Below are 19526 nucleotides of genomic sequence, written 5' to 3'. Positions count from 1 at the left end.
CCTACACTATCACATCATCATCCATGTCAAACACAGGCTGAAAGCCTGTGTCGAATAGTGTGTGGTTGATGCAGTGCTGAGCCACTTTTTGTAATATGTATTAATGATCTATATGTGAATGTAAAAGGCTTCTCGGTGCCAAAACGTCTGAAAAGGAACCTTCCAGCTCAGCAAGCAAAGTTACATCCAGGTTTTTCGGTTAATTCGGACATGACATAAAAATCGGTCTGATAAAAAGCAAGGAGGAAAATTTTTGATGACAGGAAGAAATAGACAGGCCAGAACAGTTGCAGAGAAAATTTTCAATTTCTTGAAAATGTGAAGTAATGCATTTTAATAGGACTTGTCATACAAGGGAGTACATGATGAACGGTCAAAACCTCGGTAGTAATGGATTACCAGCACCTTGGTATGCGTGTGCATAGGTCCATGATCGAAACAGAACATGTGAATAGAGTAGTTAAGAAGGCACATAGGATACTTTATTTGACGAGGCATTGAATAAAAGATCTTATGCTGGAAAGTAATAGGGAAAGACTGGATAGGTTGGGACTGTTTTCACTCGAGCGCAGGAGAATGAGGACCTTCTCAAGGTTTGTAAAATTATGAAGGGTGCAGATACATAGAACATAGAACATAGAAGAATACAGAGCAGTACAGGCCCTTCGGCCCTCGATGTTGCACCGATCCAAGCCCACCTAACCTATACTAGCCCACTATCCTCCATATGCCTATCCAATGCCCGCTTAAATGCCCATAATGAGGGCGAGTCCACCACTGCTACTGGCAGGGCATTCCATGAACTCACGACTTGATGAGTAAAGAACCTACCCCTAACATCTGTCCTATACCTATCCCCCCTTAATTTAAATCTATGCCCCCTTGTAATAGCTGACTCCATACGTGAAAAAAGATTCTCACTGTCGACCCTATCTAAACCCCTAATCACCTTGTAAAATACAATGAATGGCAGGTATCTTTTCCCTGTGTTGGGGGAAATTTAACAACTAGAGGCCATATTTTTTAAGTTGAGAGGAGAAAGATTTTAAAAAGGACATGAGGGCGGGTCTTTTTAAACAGTGGGTCATATGTGGAATGAACTTCTAGAGGAAGTGGTGGATGCGGGTGCAGTTACAAAATTAAAGACATTTGGATAAGTAAATGAGTAACAAAGGTTTGGAGGGATATGGGACTAGAATAGTTTGGGATCATGGTTGGTGTGGAGTGATTAGACCAAAGGGCCTGTTTCCGTGCTGTGTAACTATATTGGCGGATGGCTAGAAAAATGGTATATCCACTTGACAAAAGAAGTGATTTACGTGAGGAGCCAGAGGAATGAGTACTGAATGAGTACTTCACATTGGAATTCACCAAAGAGAAAGAAATGGATAATAGTAAGATTGGGTGGAGCATGTTGACATTCTAGGGTATATCGAACTTAAGATGGTAGTGTTGGGTATAATGAAAATCATTACACTAGATAAATCCCAAGGGCCTGTTAGGATCTCTCCCAGGATACTGAAGGGAGAGGCAAGGGAAAAAGCTACTAGAGCCTTGACAGAAATGTTTGTATCTTCTTTCACCACAGGCAAGGTCTTAATACTGGAGAATAGCCAATGTTATTCCTTTGTTAAAGAAGCGCAACAGGGATAGTTGTGAAAGGAACACATAAAATTGAGATGTGGATGGAGTGGGCATGGAATTTTTTTTCCCCAGGGTGAAGATTTCAAATACTAAGGGCATAGATTTAAGGTGAGAAGGGAAATTTAAAGAAGGCATGAGTAGCAAGATTTTTTTTGCACAGCGGGTGGTAGGTACTGGGAATGTGATTCCAGAAGCGATGATAGAAGCAGACATGTTAGAAATGTGGGCGGCACGGTGGCACAGTGGTTAGCACTGCTGCCTCTCAGCGCCAGAGACCCGGGTTCAATTCCCGCCTCAGGCGACTGACTGTGTGGAGTTTGCACATTCTCCCCGTGTCTGCATGGGTTTCCTCCGGGTGCTCCGGTTTCCTCCCACAGTCCAAAGATGTGCAGGTCAGGTGAATTGGTCATGCTAAATTGCCCGTAGTGTTAGGTAAGGGGTAAATGTATGGCCACGGGTGTGTCGGTGTGGACTTGTTGGGCCGAAGGGCCTGTTTCCACACTAAGTAATCTAATCTAATCTAAATGCTTAAGAAGCATTCAGGCAGACACAGTCGGGCGACAGGGGGATAAGGATCCCGTGCAGGCAGATTGGATTAGTTTAGGGTGGCATCATGGAAGATGCGAGCATGGTAGGCCAAAGGACCTGTTCCTGTTATCTACTGTCCTGTACTCTCTAACTCCAGAAACCTGGCCCATGCTTACTGAGAACATGGGTCTAAAAGGCAGGTCAGTTGGAAAATTTTGCAATCTTTTATGAAATCTACAACGATCACCCCTGGAGTTGGGGGTCAGATTTCCAGCATGATACCGCAGTAGGTCATATCAGTTGAAGCATTGCAGCAAATGAGATTATTTCATCATATTCCTGGCTTGAGCTGAAGTGGTCTTTGTTAGGATGGAGTTTAAGGTGGCAGTGTTGATGCTAATGTTGATCACTGACTCACGGTTTTGATCCGCAGGTTGACCGCTCTGTGACTGGCCTGGTTGCCCAGCAGCAGTGTGTGGGTCCTCTCCACACTCCTTTAGCTGATGTTGCTGTTGTCACCCTGTCCTACTTTGACACCGTGGGAGCGGCGACTGCAATCGGAGAGCAGCCCATCAAAGGCCTGATTGATCCTGCTGCAGGAGCTCGGATGGCTATTGGAGAAGCTCTGACCAATCTGATGTTTGCACGTGTTACTGAACTGAGCGTGAGTGTTTAACCCCACTGGCTGTAAACATGGGTGGAAAGGCAGATTACAAGAGGGATATGAACAGTTCAGAGATTTTGATATGAAAGTGAGCAAATTGAGTTTAATGTGATATAATGTTCATTTTGAAAGGAGAATAAAAGAATCAAATATTTTTTAATCTGACAGATACTGCAGAAAGCAGTAATGTACAGGGATTTGGTGGGGCGGAGTGAGTGAATTTTGAGAAGATTTGTAGCTCAGGTTGAGGTTCTGGATGTAAGTTTGCTCGCTGACTTGCAAATTTCGTTTTCAGACGTTTTGTCACCATACTAGGTAACATAGTCAGTGAGCCTCTGGTGAAGCACTGGTGTATGCCCCGCTTTCTATTTGTGTTCAGGTTTCCTTGGGTGGTTGATGTCATTTCCTGTATTAGTGATGCCATTTCCTGTTCTTTTTCTCAGAGGATGGTAGATGGGGTCGAAATCTGTGTTTGTCGATAGAGTTCTGGTTGGAATGCCATGCTTCAAGGAATTCTTTTGCGTTTCTTTGTTTGGCTTGTCCCAGTCAAAGTGGTGTCCTTCCTCATCTGTATGTAAGGATACTAGTGATAGTATCCACTAACAAACTAGTCACAAAAAGACATGACTCGTTATCACTGGTATCCTTACATAAAGATGAGGAAGGACGCCACTTTGACTGGGACAACACATCCATCCTCAGACAAGCCAAACAGACAAGCACGAGAAGCATGGCATTCTAACTGTAACTCTATCAGCAAATACACTGATTTTGACCTCCTCTATCACCCTCTGAGAAAAAGAATAGGAAATGACATCTCCAACACAGGGAAACCCAAACACACAAGTTGAAAGCAAGACATAACACCAGCGCGTCACCGGAGGCTCACTGATGATGTTACGAGTATGGTGACATAATGTCTGACAATGAACCTTCCAGCTCAATGAACAAACTTGTATATCCAGGACTTGGATGGTACTTGTGCATGGAACACAAAGTTAACACAGAGGCAATATTCAGAAAGGTTTATGGAACGTTGGCCCTTAGACTCCAAGCCCTTTGAAATAAGAGTAGAGAAGTCTTTGCACAATTGTGCAAAGTGCTCCTGAGGCCATATCTGGAGTACTGAGAATAGTTTTAGCCCTCTTATTTGAAGAAATATATCATTTCATTGGAGGAAGTTAAGAGAAGGTGCATTTAGATATCCCTGATATGGAGGGATTGTCTTATGAGCAAAGGTTAAATAATTTGGGACTCTACTCATTATGATTTAGAAGGATGAGAGGTGATCCCTTTGCAACATATAGGATCCTTAATGGTGTTGAAAAGGTAAATGTTGAGAGGACGTTTCCTCTTACAGGAGAGTAGAGTACCAGACGGGCATAGTCTTAGAATAAAGGGGTGCCAATTTAAATTTGAGATAAAGAAGAATTTCTTCTGAGGGTTGAGTGTGTTTGGAACTCTTTGTCACAGAGAGCTATAGGCAAAGCCGTTGTGTATATATTTAAGGCTGAGATGCATTCTCTTAATCAGTCAGGGAATTGAGGTTTACAGAAAAATACAAGGAATTGGAAATGAGGAATATTGGGTGAACCATGATCCTATTGAATGGCAGAAGAAGCTCAAAAAAACCTACTTCTGTTGCTATTTCTTGTGGTCTGATCATCTAGCCCCGGCCCCCTGGCTAAGAGTATTCCCCATCTCTGCCACGATTATCTTACCAGCTGGTTCAGTCTGTGGTGCTCTTTATTTGCTTGGTGCTGGGTTTGATGTTTGTTGTCCTCTCTGTGCCAGGATGTAAAATGTAGCGCTAACTGGATGTGGCCTGCCAAGTTGCCAGGTGAGGGGGCTGCCCTGTATGATGCCTGCAAGGCAATGTGCCTCACCTTGTCTGAACTCGGCGTTGCAGTTGATGGTGGGAAGGACTCTCTGAGCATGGCCGCACGTGTTGGGGAAGAGACAGTGAAGGCCCCAGGTGAGGGAATAAAATGGGCCTTGGCACCAATTCACCTTGGATCCATCGTGTCAGTGCCAACCCTTTGGGCATTTGTAATTCCTTCAGACTCTCTTTGACTCTGTTTTCTTCTTCAGTTTTGATTCTGTATGTTTTCTCTTCAGCTGTCCTGACGTTCCTTATGAGTCCCACAATTTTTAAGAGTCTTTGCTGTACTGTTTCTCCAACTGATGCTCATTTCTGCTGGTTTCAGGGTCCCTTGTGATCTCGGTTTATGCTGTGTGTCCTGATATCACCTGCACTGTGACCCCTGACTTGAAAAATCCCCACGGACAAGGTATGGATGACGCCGTGAAGGGAAATTATGCACCTTGGATTGAGAGGGTGGTCAGGTTCCTGGGATGTGACTACAAGTGGCAAGGATCAAGGTCCCAAAGTAGTAGTAAATAGGGAGGTTAGAATTAGGGATCCAGACCTGCATGGGTTTGAGGGGGTGGGTGTTGGTTTGGGTTGTGGTCCTGGATCAGAATATGTTTGTGGTGAGGGATGAGAGTACTGGGAGATAGGGTTGGGCCCCAGTATGAGAATATGGGGTTGCTATTGGTACAGTCCTGAGCTGTGAGCACAGGGATGTGTTGTGAGACTTGGAAAGAGAGTTGGGCTCTGTGCAGCAGGCAACTGTTAGACTAGAAGATGAGCGCAGGGGACAATGGTTGGGGCCGAGGAATTTGGGTACGGGAGTCAGACTATCAGTTCTGCTGGGAACAGAGTTTACAGTCCCGGGTTGGGAGTACAGGGTGTGGGTCGTGGGAATCATGGGGTAGGAGTGCCAGAGCTGGGCACAAAGGTGAGATTTCTGAGGTGCAGGTACTGGGGCATCGTTGGGTGTTATGGAATGAGGGCAAGAGTCGGCGTTTCAGGATGTGGGTACGAGGAGCAAGGGTGTAATCGTATGGCAAGGAGCTGGAGGATGAGGAGTGTAACGAGCCAGTGTGTCTGCTCTGGCATACCGGGTCTGACATGGGGATTTGTGCTCAGTATCTGGAGGCTGGGTGTGCAGGGAGGATACCTGGGCATGGTAAGGGTGAAAGCGGAAAGGAGTCTAGTCTGACCTTTGCTGTAAGCGTAGTCGCACACTTTGTCCTTGTTTCAGGGCAGCTCCTATATGTCCCAGTCACTCCCGGTCAGTACCGGATGGGAGGAGGTGCATTGGCTCAGTGTTACTCGCAGCTTGGAAATGTGTGTCCTGACATGGACAGCCCACAGCAGCTGATCTCCTGCTTCAGAGTCACCCAGCAGCTCCTGGAGGGTGAGTTTTGGAAACTACAATTTGCATTTAGCTTTTGATGTGCTTGCACTGCACAGTTTCTCATAGCGTCTCTTCCCCCCACCCCTCCCAGAGCGACTGCTGAGTGCAGGTCATGACGTCAGTGACGGGGGACTGCTCACGTGTTTGCTCGAGATGGCCATTGCGGGAAACTGTGGTATGGAGCTTGACATTTCAAACAGCGATGCCAGCGGTGAGTGACACTCCCCTCATGATCCAAGTGGCGGCATAATCCTTTGTCCCCCATTTTCCACTCGCAACGTTCTTGAATCCTCCGTCATGTGTTCCATTACCTGCAGGTCTGACTACTGCATTTCTGATTGGTCCTCACATTCTAACCTCCATCTGATGACATCCAAACCCCTGCTGTCTAAATCATGGCAAGCTCCATTCTCCTGTCACTCCTTTACTTACAGCCCCTATGTTGCTTCCTAACCAAGCAACATCTTGGTTTTAACACTACCATCTGTGTTTTTAAATCTCTCTGTAGCCTGACTCCTCCCCATCTCTGCAATTCTTCCAGCCTCCAACACGCACTCAAATGTCTCGTTGTTTATCCCTGATTTTAATTGCTCCACCGGAAGTGGTCCTGCTTTCAATAGACACCAATCCCTAGAATTCTCTCCCCACACCTCGTGGCATCTTGACTTCAGTTTCTTCTTTGAAGATATTCATCAAAACCTACCTCTTTGACCGTGCTTTTGGTCATTTGGCTGACAATCTGCTTATTGTCTTACTCCGCTTTGGTGTTTGTGCGAAACACCTTGGAACCTTCATTTTGTTAAAGGTGCCATATAATTGCTCAATTGTCAAAGATTCCTGGAGCATGGCACTCAATTGCTTTTCCAACCCATCCCCAGATTGTGAGGCGAGTCATTCTTATCTTATGCCATGTTAGTTTTTAGCTGGGTTACTGCGGCGTGCCTTCAAGCTTGGTTACTGGAATATTGCTGCCCAAAGCCTTGGGACCTGGCGACCAGCTGGCTGTCCGTCAGAACCCGGGAGACCAGCTCAGTATAATGCTCTACTTCTCGAAACGATTGATGGCGATATGGCTGCAGTCTCCTTGTGACAGCAGCAGGAGCTCTGTGGTTTCTCCAATGCAGCGGTCCCTCTGTCCCACCACTGCCGTTCCTCCAACCAGAGACTTCATCTCTTGATCTCATGAGCAACAACAGCAGGAGAAAAGGAACGTGTGCTTGGAGGAACAATAGATAATAGGTGCAGGAGTAGGCCATTCTGCCCTTCGAACCAGCACCACCATTCATTATGATCGTGGCTGAGCATCCTCCATCAGTATCCTGTTCCTGCCTTATCCCCATAACCCTTAATTCCACTATCCTTAAGAGCTCTATCCAACTCTTTCTTGAAAGTATTCAGAGACTTGGCCTCCATAGCCTTCTAGGGCAGAGCATCCCATACACCCACCACTCTCTGGGTGAAGAAGTTTCTCCTCAACTCTGTTCTAAGTGGCCTACTCCTTATTTTTAAACTGTGTCCTCTGGTTCCGGACTCTCCCATCAGTGGCAACATGCTTCCAGCCTCCAGAGTGTCCTTTAATAATCTTATGCATCTCAATCAGATCCCCACTCAGCCTTCTAAACTCAAGCGTATACAAACCCAGTGACGCCAATCTTTCAGCGTAAGATAGTCCCACCATTCCGGGAATTGACCTCGTGGACCTACGCTGCACTCCCTCAATGGCCAGAATGTCTGTCTTCAAATTTGGAGACCAAAACTGCGCACAGTATTCCAGGTGTGGTCTCACTAGGGCCCTGTACAGCTCCAGAAAGACCTCTTTGCTTCTATGCCCAATTCCTCTTGTTATGAAGGCCAGCATGCTATTAGCTTTTTTCACTGCCTGCTGTACCTGCATGCTTGCTTTCATTGACTGGTGTACAAGAACACCTAGATTTCGTTGTACTGCCCCTTTACCTACCTTGACTCCATTTAGGTAGTAATCTGCCTTCCTGTTCTTGCCACCAAAGTGGATAACCACACCTTTATCCACATTAAACCGCATCTGCCTTGCATCCGTCCACTCACCTAGCCTGTCCAGGTCACCCTGTATTCTCCTAACATCCTCCTCACATTTCACCCTGCCACTCAGCTTTGTGTCATCAGCAAATTTGCTAATATTACTTTCAATTCCTTCATCTATATCATTAATATACATGGTAAAAAGCTACGGTCCCACCACTGGTCACCGCCTGCCATTCCGAAAGGGAGCCGTTTATCACTACTGTTTCCAGTCAGCCAACCAATTTTCAATTCAAGTCAGTATTTTGCCCCAATACCATGTGCCCTAATTTTGCTCACTAACCTCCTATGTGGGACTTTATCAAAGGCTTTCTGAAGGTTCAGGTATACTCCATCCACTGGATCTCCCTTGTCCATCTTCAGAATTACATCCTCAAAAAATTCCAGAAGATTAGTCAAGCATGATTTCCCCTTCATAAATCCATGCTGACTCTGACCTATCCTGTTACTGTTATCCAGATGTGTCGTAATTTCGTCCTTTATAATTGACTCCAGCATCTTTCCCACCACTGAGGTCAGACTAACTGGTCTATAATTCTCTGTTTTCTATCTCCCTCCTTTCTTAAAAAGTGGAACCACATTAGCCACCCTCTAATCCGCAGGAACTGATCCTGAATCTATAGAACAAGGGCCCAATTTTAGTCTTAACCATTTTTTTTCTTTTCACATACCTATAAAAGTCTTTACTATCCTCTATATTTTTGACCAGTTTACCTTCGTACCTTATTTTTTCTTTGTGTATGTCCTTTTTAGTTCTCCTCTGCTGTTCTTTAAAAGCTTCCCAGTCCTCTGGTTTCCCACTCATCTTAGCTATGTTATACTTTTTCCATTTTATCTTTATATGGTCCTTAACTTCCTCGTCAGCCACGGCCACCCCTGCCTTCCCTTAGGATCTTTCTTCCTTTTTGGAATGAACTGATCCTGCATCTTCTGCATTATACCCAGAAATACCTGCCATTGTTGTTCCACTGTCGTCCCAGCTAGGGTATTGCACCATTGAACTTTGGCCAGCTCCTCCCTCATAGCTCCATAGTTCCCCTTATTCAACTGAAATATTTCACTTCCGATTCTACCCTCTCCCTTTCAAACTGCAGATTAAAGCTTATTGTATTGTGGTCACTACCTCCTAATGGCTCCTTTACTTCGAGGTCCCTGATCAAATCCAGTTCATTACACAATACCAGATCCAGAATTGCCTTCTCCTTGGTAGGCTCCAGCACAAGCTGTTCTAAGAATACTTCTCAGAGGCACTCCACAAACTCCCTTTCTTGGGGTCTAGTACCATCCTGATTCTCCCAGTCTACCTGCATATTGAAATCCCCCATAACAACTGTAGTAATATCTTTGCGACAGGCCAATTTCAGCTCCTTATTCAACTTACACACTACATCCAGACTACTGTTTGGGGGCCTGTACATAACTCCCATGAGGGTCATTCTACCCTTAGAATTTCTCAGCTCTATCCATACTGACTCTACATCCCCTGATTCTTGGTCCCCCTGCGCAAGGGACTGCATATCATTCCTTACCAACAGGGCCACCCCATCCCCTTTGCCAGTCAGTGTTTCCTTTACCAGAAGGGAGAAGACGATGAGGAAGGCAGAGATGAGACAAGTGTAAGAGACCCCGGGGGAAGTACCTGTCAGGAACAGGTTGAATCTCTTGAAAACCGTAGAGACGTCACTACAGTCAGACATCTCAGAGCCGTGGTAATGGGGGACTGAAAGGGGTTTCTGCGGCAACAGGCGGCACTACCAGTCAGAGAGGTGGTCAGGTCTGCCAATCAGAAATTGGCGTGGAAGCAGAGCCGAGGAGTCGGACATCTCAGAGCCGTGGTAATGGGGGACTGAAAGGGGTTTCTGCGGCAACAGGCGGGATTTGAGGATGGTGCGTTTCCCAGGCCCTGTCCACTTGAAGCCACGTCTCAGTTATCCCCACAACATCGTAGCTGCCAACTTCCAAATGAGCCTCAAGCTCATCCACCTTATTTCTAATGCTTCGTGCATTCATATATAATATTTTTAAATTTGTTACTCCCCTCACCCCTTCCTATCAATCCCTATTTCAATTGACCTTAGGGCATGATCCTTTTTTGAGGTTTCTGCTCCATTGATTTTGTTGTCTTTCTTGACTTCTCTTGTTCTAACTTTCCCTTTAACTTCCTTCTTAAACTTCCAGTTTGTCCCCTCCCCCCCGCTATTTAGTTTAAACGTAGCTGTGTTGTAGTGGCAAACCTGTCTGCCAGAATGCTGGTCCCTCACCTGTTAAGGTGCAACCCGTCCCACTTGTATAATTTATCCTTACTGCTAAACATACCCCAGTGATCCAAGAATTTACATTCTTGCTTCCTGTACCAGTTCCCCAGCCACACATTCAAGTCCATTATCTCCCTGTTCCTGTCCTCTCCAGCCCGAGGAACTGGAAGCAAACCGGAGATAGCCACCCTGGATGTCCTGCTTTTCAGCCTTATTCCGAGTTCTCCGAAACCCCGCTGTCGAATGTCCCCCCTCCTCTTCCCAACGTCATATCTGCCAACATGCACCACCACGTCTGGCTCTTCACCTTCGCCCTTAAGGATTTCCTGCACTTTGTCTGCGATGTCCTTAATCCTGGTACCAGGAAGGCAACACACCATACTCAAATGCCGCCTGTTGCCGCAGAAACCCCTTTCAGTCCCCCTCACTATGGAGTCCTCTATTACCACGGCTCTGTGTGATGCCTGACTCCTGGGCTCTGCTTCCACGCCAATTTCTGATTGGCAGTCCTGACCACCTCTCTGACTGGCAGTGACGTCTGTCTCTATGGTTTCCAAGAGATTCAACCTGTTCCTGACAGGTACTTCCCCCGGGGTCTCTTGCACTTGTCTCGCCTCTGCCTTCCTCATCGTCTTCTCCCTTCTACTCTCTTCTGGTATGCTCGGTGTAATAACCTCACTGAAGGCCCTGTCCAGAAAGATCTCGTTCCCTTGGATGAGCCTGAGGTCATCTAGTTCTTTCTTCAGTGCTGCACTATGCTCTGTCAGAAGCTGAGGTGAGCAACAGAATCTCCAGTTGGAGGAACAGCTCCTCATGGTTTCTGTCTCTCACTTGTGTGCCAGCATCTTGACATCTGATTGATCAGCCACAGAATTGAATTTCTGTGGTTTGGGGTTTTTGAGCGCTCGGTCACTCACTGCCCTGTTTTCATCCGCCTTTGAGACATCTGTCCATTGCTTGTTTTCTGCCCCACAGAATCCAGTATTCAAGTCCCAAAGTCTCCATTCATCTCCCCTGACGTGGCAGTTCAATGGTTAACACTGTTGCCTCACTGTATCAGGGTGAAGAAGGGCTTATGCCCGAAACGTCGATTCTCCTGTTCCCTGGATGCTGCCTGACCTGCGCTTTTCCAGCAACACATTTTCAGCTCTGATCTCCAGCATCTGCAGACCTTACTTTCTCCTCACCGTATCAGGGACCTGGATTCAACTCCAGCCTTGGTTGACTGTGTAGAGTTTGCACGCACTTTGTCTGTTATGACACAGGGTAAAACCTTCTGCTAATTTAAACCAGACACACACACAAGCTCACCGTGCCTTGTAATCTGTGAAAGTATGAGTAACAGTTTCCAAATTCCACTATTTAAGGAAATATTAATTTATTCTTTAACTCCAAAGAGAACATTAAACAAGAAGTATCTATACTGGAAGCCTCCTTCGTCTTAACAATTTATCTACCTCCCACTCTATAACAATATACTGATAAAGTCCCTATTAAATTGACAGCAAATAAATTTTCGAAACCATTTGCCGTCTTCAGATGTCGAACTACCTCTGTTGATTTCCTCTGGATCATCTTTGGTCTTCTGCGTAGATGTTTCTTATGAAAAGAAACTTTTCAGAGAGCAGATCTGCAGACAGTTTGTATGGCAGTAGGTGCTCTTGGTCTCCCTCTGGCAATCTGTTCAAAATGCCTGATTTTTATACCCCAAAATAATGGATCATCTCATTGATGTTGTCAAAACAGTAAAATTCAAATTCGATTGGGTTTTAGTATCTTGGGGCATAATTTAAACTGTAGAGTGTTGTGCTGGAAAAGTACAGCAGTTCAGGCAGCATCGATTCTGCCTGGTCTGCTGTGCTTTCCCAGCACCACACTCTCAACTCTGATCTCCAGCATCTGCAGTCCTCACTTTCTCCGAGCATAATTTAAACTGGCTAAATCTGGATTGTTGTGAAAACCTAGCAACCAAGCTCAAGTAGTTGTTTCACAGTCAACTGTTACTTTCGATTTTCCAGTACTCTCTGTGCCTGCTAGGTACTTCCCAGCATTCACTTTCTTAAAAGTACAGTACAAGGTTGTGCACGTTAGGTGAGTTAGCTATGGTAAATGTTGAGTACTGGGACAGGTTAGGAGACGGTTGGGATAGCTTTTGGAGGATCAGTGCAAACTTGATGGGCCAAATGGCTTGTATGTGCACTGCAGGGATTCTAGGATCCTGTGACACTCACCATATCAGCACTGAATCTCTATTCTTCTCTTTCCACAGTGATTGAGGTGCTGTTTGCTGAGGAACTGGGTTTGGTACTGGAGGTGTCGCAGACGGCTGTGGACCAAGTGAGTGCTCGGTATAGAACTGCTGGCCTTCAGTGCTGGAGAATTGGGTCAACCACTGAGCAAGGCCCTCAGAGCAAGGTAAGTAACCATTTTTCAGGGATCTCAATGTGCAGAGTGACCATTTCTCAGGGAATTTACAGCCATCCCAATGTACACTTCTGATTAAGACAGCTCTGACGATCCACATGTTTGCTGAACTCCAGATTTCCTCTCCATTCCAGCCCCCTGACGTGAGAGTCAGGTGTGAAAGGAGAGCACATAAGTGTCCCATCTTCTATTTAGGAGAGGAGAGAAACAGAAAGTAGGGACCTACTGGCCACGGAATTTAACGTGTGTCAAATGGAAATGCCGGAATCTCTTATTGAGAGAGTTGTAGCAGAGCACTTAAAATCAGACATAGTCACCATGGTTTTGTGAAAGGTAAATTCTGTTTGACAAATTTAAGTTCTTTGAGAAATTAATACACCGTATTAAGACCAGAAGACGTAAGAGTGGAAGTAAGGCCATTCGGCCCATCGAGTCCACTCTGCCATTTAATCATTGCTGATGAGCCTTTCAACTCTACTTACCTGCATTCTCCCTGTAGCCCTTAATTCCTTGCGAGATTAAGAATTTATCAATGTTTGCCTTGAAGATATTTAATTGGCCTCCACTGCGCTCCGTGGCAATGAATTCCACAGGCCCACCACTCTCTGGCTGAAGAAATGTTGTCTCATTTCCATTTTAAATTGACCCCCTCTAACTCTAAGGCTGTGCCCTCAGCTCTTAGTCTTCCACCTAATGGAAACAACTTCCCAGCGTCCACCCCTTCGAAGCCATACATTATCTTGTAAGTTTCTATTAGATCTCTCCTCAACTTTCTATACTGAAATGAATACAATCCCAGGATCCTGAGCCACTTATCGTATGTTAGGCCTACCATTCCAGGGATCATCCATGTGAATCTCTGCTGGACACACTCCAGTGCCAGTATGTCCTTCCTGAGGTGTTGGCAGATGTTGAAAATTGGACAATATTCCAAATGGGGCCTAACTAGAGCTTTATAAAGTTTCAGAAGCACATTGCTGCTTTTATATTCCAACTCTCTTGAGATAAATGGCAAAATATATTCGCTTTCATAATCATGGACTCAACCTGCAAGTTAACCTTTAGAGAATCCTGAACTAACACTCCAAGATCTCTTTTGTACTTCAGCTTGATGAATTTTCTCACCGTTTAGAAAATAGTCCATGCCTGTATTCGTTTTCCTAAAGTGCAAGACCTTTCATTTGCTCACATTGAATTTCATCAGCCATTTCCTGGACCACACTCCTAAATCTTTCTGTAGCCTCCCCAACTCCTCAGTACTATCTGCCTGTTCACCTAACTTCATATCATCGGCAAACTTCACCAGTATGCCCCCAGTCTCATCATCCAGATCATTAATGTATGAAATGAACAGCTGCGGCCCCAACACTGAACCCTGCGGGACACCACTTGTCACTAACTGCTGTTCCGAAAAAGAACTTTTTTATTCCAACTCTCTGCCTTCTGTCAGGCAGCCAATCCTCAATCCATGCCAGTAGCTCACCTCAAACATCATAGGTCCTCACCTTATTCAGCAGCCTCCTGTGAGGCACCTTATCAAAGGTCTTTTGGAAGTCGAGGTAGATTACATCCACTGGGTTTCCTAGGTCCAACCAGTTGTTATCTCTTCAAAGAATTCTAACAGATTTGTCAGGCACGACCTCCTCTTACTAAATCCCTGCTGACTTGGTCTTATCCGACCCTTCACTTCCAAGAATTTAGAAATCGCATCCTTAACGATGGATTCTAGAGTTTTGCCAACAACCAAAGTTAGGCTAATTGGCCGATTTTTAATTTTTAATATTTTGTCTTGATCCTTTCTTGAACAAGGGGGTGACAAGTGATTTTTCCAATCATCTACGTTTTCCCTGACTCCAATGGTTTTTGAAAGATCACAACCAACACCTCTGCTATTTCCTCAGCCACCTCCCTCAGAACGCTAAGATGTAACCCATAGGGGCCAATGGATTTCTCAGTTTTTAGAAAGCTTTTAGCTTTTCTCGTACTTTACATTTTGTAATGGCTACCATAGTCAACTCTCCTTAATTGTTGGGATATTACTCATGTCTTCCACTGTGAAGACTGACGCAAAGTACTTATTGAGTTCTTCAGCTATTTCCTTATCTCCAGCACTAGCCTTCCAGCATCAATTTGGAGCGGCCCAATGTCTACTTTTGCCTGTCATTTGTTTCTTACGTATGGAAAGAAGCTTTTACTAACACTTCTAAGATTACTGGCTAGCCTCCCTTCATGTTTGATCCTCTCCTCCTTTATTTCTCTCTATTGTCCTCTGTTTTGTTTTTGTAGCCTTCCCAGTCTTCTGATTTCCCAGTGCTCTTGGCCACTTTATAGGCTCTGTCCTTTCCTTTGATACTTCCTTTGTCAGCCATGGCTGTCACATTATCCAGGAAGGGGAGAATTAATCTTCTCTTTAGGGTGAACCTCTGCACCATGTCCTCGATTACACCTAGAAACTCCTGCTATTGTTGCTTTACTGTCTTCCCTGCTAGGGTCTGCTTCCTGGCGATTTTCGTCAGTTCCCCTCTCATGCCCCTGTAATAACCTTTATTTAACTGTAACGCTATTACATCCAATTTTGCCTTTTCTCTCTCAAAATGCGGACTGAATTCTCCCATATTATGATTGCTGCCTCCTAAGTGTTCCCTTACTTGAAGATTTTTTATGAAGTCTGGCTCATTACATAGCACTAAGTCCAGAATAGCCTTGAGGCCTCCATCATGTTCCAGAAAGCCATCATGTAAGCATTCCATGAATCCCCTTTCTTTGGATCCACCGGCACATTCCTGATGAAGGGCTGTGGCCCGAAACGTCGATTCTCCTGCTCCTCAGATGCTGCCTGACCTGCTGTACTTTTCCAGCAACATATTCAAGACAGCAGCTCAACATCTTCTCCAAGGCCATAACAGAATGGTAATAAATGCCAGCCTATGTAGCAACCCCCACATTCTGGGAATAATTTTTTTAAAAAGCCCTCTCCAAACCTGAAACTTCCTTCCCTTCTCCAGTACCAAACCAGAAATGGCAACCAACTCAAACTCTGCCCAGCTAAATCTGAATCCATTTCCTTCTGAGCCACAATAAATCTCCTTGCCAAACAACAAATAAATTTTATAGTAGACACTGCAAACCTCCAACCTGGAACAAACCCACCCTATCCCCAGTGGCACCTGCATATTCCATCTCAGACCCTCCTGATTCTTTGGTCACTCCACCTTACCTTATTAGTCAGATATCTCTTGCTCGCCACAGATGGCAGTTGTGGTACACGGCTCAGGGCATCCCTCACCCAAAGGTCAGGAAGGATCAGAGGTTTAAGGTCAGGCTTTGCCCGATTCAGTATGAACTCCTGCACAAAGACAGACATGCAGAGTGAAGGGAGACGCAAGAAAACACCAACATTTGATGTGACATATGCTTCATCAGTATGAGATCAAGGGCTGTGGAGTGGAGCAAAAGAAACAATACAGTACAGGAACAGGTCCTTCTGCCCACCAAGACAGTGCCAATACACGATACCTTTTTAAACTAAAACCCTTTCGCCTCAACATAATCCATATTATATCCCTCTAAATGAAGAGGCACAGAATATCTAACAAGATGCCGCTTAAACATTGTTATTCTGTTTTTACCACCTCCTCCTTTTGCGTTGCATTCCAGACGTTTACCACTCTCTATACAAAACTTGCCTCTCAACTCCTTTATACTTCTCCCCCCTTCCCCTTTTACCTTAAACTTATGCCCTATTTGTACCCTGCGAAATAGACTCCGACTATCCATTCCCCTCAATTTTGTAAACCTCTATCAGGCGCCCTCAGTCTCTGACGTTCAAGTGAAAACAAACCAAGTTTATCCAATTTCTCCTGCTGAAAATGTGTTGCTGAAAAAGCGCAGCAGGTCAGGCAGCATCCAAGGAGCAGGAGAATCGATGTTTCGGGAATGAGCCCTTCTTCAGGAGCCCTATCCAATTTCTCCTCCTAGCTAATAACTTCCAAAGCAGGCTGATACCTTTAAACCTTTCCTATACAAAGCCTTCGCATCCCTCTGGGATTGTGGACGGCTAAACTATACAGATGACTTGCCAATTTTTATACTTTATGTCCCAACTGATAATGGCAAGAATGCCATTTACCTTTTCACTACGTCATCCATTTGTATTGCCTGCCACCTTCAGGAAACTGCAGACCTGTATGTCTAGATCCCTCGTATGTTAATGCTTCTAAGGGTTCTGACATGTCCTGCATATTCCTCTGCTGCATTAGACCTTCTGAAATGCATCACCTCTCATTTGTCCAGATTAAATCTTCCCAAATGTCAAGTAATGCTGCAGGTATACCTTGCAATTTGCTCAGCATTGCAGTTCTAAGGGCAAGATATGGAAATTCCAGGTTGTGATGATAGAATGATCTCTTCCTTCAATTCTTGGATGAAAATATGGCACATCCATCAGCAAAGCGACACTCTCGACAGGAATAGATTTTTAAAATAAATGTCTGCAAGAAGAGTTTTTCGCTGCAGCTCCTCTCAGACCACACAGATTGGTTGGAGCAGCAGTTGGAAGCACCGAGGAGCATACAGGAAGCAGACAGTGTGATAGATAATAGCTTGAGGGAGACAGCACAGGTTCAGTCAGTAAATGGGCGATCGATTGGAGATGCAGACAGGTACAGTTGTTCTGCAGCAGGGAGGGAGTGGGTGGAGGAAGAGGACGAGGAGGAGAACAGCGCCTCAAGGGAAAATAGCAGCAGCAGCCAGGTCTTTCGCATCACGACTGCAACCCTGCTTTACAGCAGAGCCAAAAGATTGATGAATGAAACTGCATTTATTTCAATGGAAGAGGCCTAGCGGATGAATTCAGGGCATGGATGGGACGGGGAGATTATAATTATTACATGGCTGAGAAAGGGATAGGACTGATAGCTCCATGTTCCAGGGATACAGATGTGATAGGAAGGATAGAATTGGAGGCAGTCTACCTGGGGGAATGGCAATTTTGGTTTGGGAAAACATCATGGCAGTACGTAAAAGGATATGTCTGAGGGATTCTTAAATGAAGCTATATGGGTGGAATTGAGAAATAAGGAGGGGGTGCTCACTATACAAAATAGTGTCCCATAAATAGTCAGCAGCAAACTGAGCAGTAAATGCATAGGAAAATTGCTGACAGCTAAAAGAATAATAGGGTTGTAAAGGTAGGGGATTTTAACTCTCCAAACATAGCCTGGGACTGCCATAGTGTTAAGGGAATGGTTATGGACAAGGATAGGCCTGGCCCACAAGCCAAAGTTCTAAATTGGGGCAAGGCCAGTGTTGATGACCTCAGAGGAACTTTGAAAGGTTGACTGGGGGAGGCTGTTCGGAGGTAAAGGGGCATCTGGCAAGTGGGAGGATTTCAAAAGTAAGATAACATGGGTTCAGGGAGAGCGTAGAGTCATATAGCATGGAAACTGACCATTCGGTCCAACCAGTCCATGGTGACCATAATCCCAAACTAAACTAGTCCCATCTGAACGCCCCTGGCCCATATCCCTCCAAATCTTTCCGATTCATGAACTTACTCAAATGTCTTTTAAATGATGTGATTGTACTCACATCCTCCATTTCCTCTGGAAGTTCATTTCACACGCACAACACCCGCTATATAAAAATTTTGCCTCATGCTTTTTTTAAAAAAATATCCTCTGACCTTGATCATGGGTGAAATTCAACAACTGTTAACACTCATTATTTTAGATATTTCCATTAGGTCGCCTCTCAACCTCTTACACTCTAGTGGAATGAAGTCTGTCCAGCCTTTCCTTATAACTGAAACCTTCCATACCCAGCAACATGCTGGTAAATCTCTTCTGAATCCTCCCCAGCTTAATAATATACTTCATGTAAGTGGACAACCAGAACTGAACAGTATTTCAGAACAGGTCTCAATAATGTCCTGTACAATCTTAACATGACTTCCCAACTCTTATACTCAAAAGGACTGAGCAATGAAGGCAGGTCTGCCAAACTGTTCTTGTTAGTGTGAAGGGCCAGGTTTGCAGGAATAGAGAATGACTGGAGAAATTGAGGCTCTGCTCAAGAAAAATAAGGAACCGTATGTCAAATATAGACAGCTGGAATTAAATGAACCCCTTGAGCGTATGTGGTGCAAGAGTACTCCTAAGTGGAAAATCGGGAAGTCAAAAAGGGGACATGAGATACCGACCTCTACACCGCTGAGGCCAAACGCCAGCTCGCAGATACGTATGTGGTGGAAGAGTACTCCTAAGTGGAAAATCGGGAAGTCAAAAAGGGGACATGAGATACCGACCTCTACACCGCTGAGGCCAAACGCCAGCTCGCAGATACCACCTCCTACTGCCCCCTTGACCATGACCCCACCCCCCACCACCAAACCATCATCTCCCAGACCATCCATAACCTCATCACCTCGGGGGATCTCCCATCCACCGCCTCCAACCTCATAGTCCCACAACCCCGCACCTCCCGCTTCTACCTCCTGCCCAAAATCCACAAACCTGACTGCCCCGGCCGACCCATTGTCTCCGCCTGCTCCTGCCCCACCGAACTCATCTCCGCATACCTTGACACCGTCCTGTCCCCCTTAGTCCAAGAACTCCCCACCTACGTTCGGGACACCACCCACGCCCTCCACCTGCTCCATGATTTTCGCTTCCCCGGACCCCAACGCCTTAT

At 45.4% G+C, this 19526-nt stretch overlaps 1 protein-coding gene across 4 annotated transcripts in view; it reads left to right on the top strand.

Moving 5' to 3' along the window:
* pfas (phosphoribosylformylglycinamidine synthase) overlaps positions 1-19526 on the top strand; it is an 81129-nt gene that overhangs the window by 44762 nt on the left and 16841 nt on the right. For all 4 annotated transcript variants that reach the window (XM_043694628.1, XM_043694627.1, XM_043694629.1 and 1 more), the window contains 6 exons: positions 2606-2836; positions 4631-4811; positions 5044-5127; positions 5944-6099; positions 6191-6310; positions 12682-12827. In XM_043694628.1, the coding sequence (XP_043550563.1) occupies positions 2606-2836; positions 4631-4811; positions 5044-5127; positions 5944-6099; positions 6191-6310; positions 12682-12827 (918 nt within the window). The remainder of the gene's footprint in view (positions 1-2605; positions 2837-4630; positions 4812-5043; positions 5128-5943; positions 6100-6190; positions 6311-12681; positions 12828-19526) is intronic.

The sequence above is a fragment of the Chiloscyllium plagiosum genome, chromosome 8 (assembly GCF_004010195.1).
Source record: "Chiloscyllium plagiosum isolate BGI_BamShark_2017 chromosome 8, ASM401019v2, whole genome shotgun sequence".
NCBI lineage: Eukaryota > Metazoa > Chordata > Chondrichthyes > Orectolobiformes > Hemiscylliidae > Chiloscyllium > Chiloscyllium plagiosum.
Note: the sequence above shows the minus strand (reverse complement) of the source record. Positions and strands in the feature narration are given on the sequence as shown.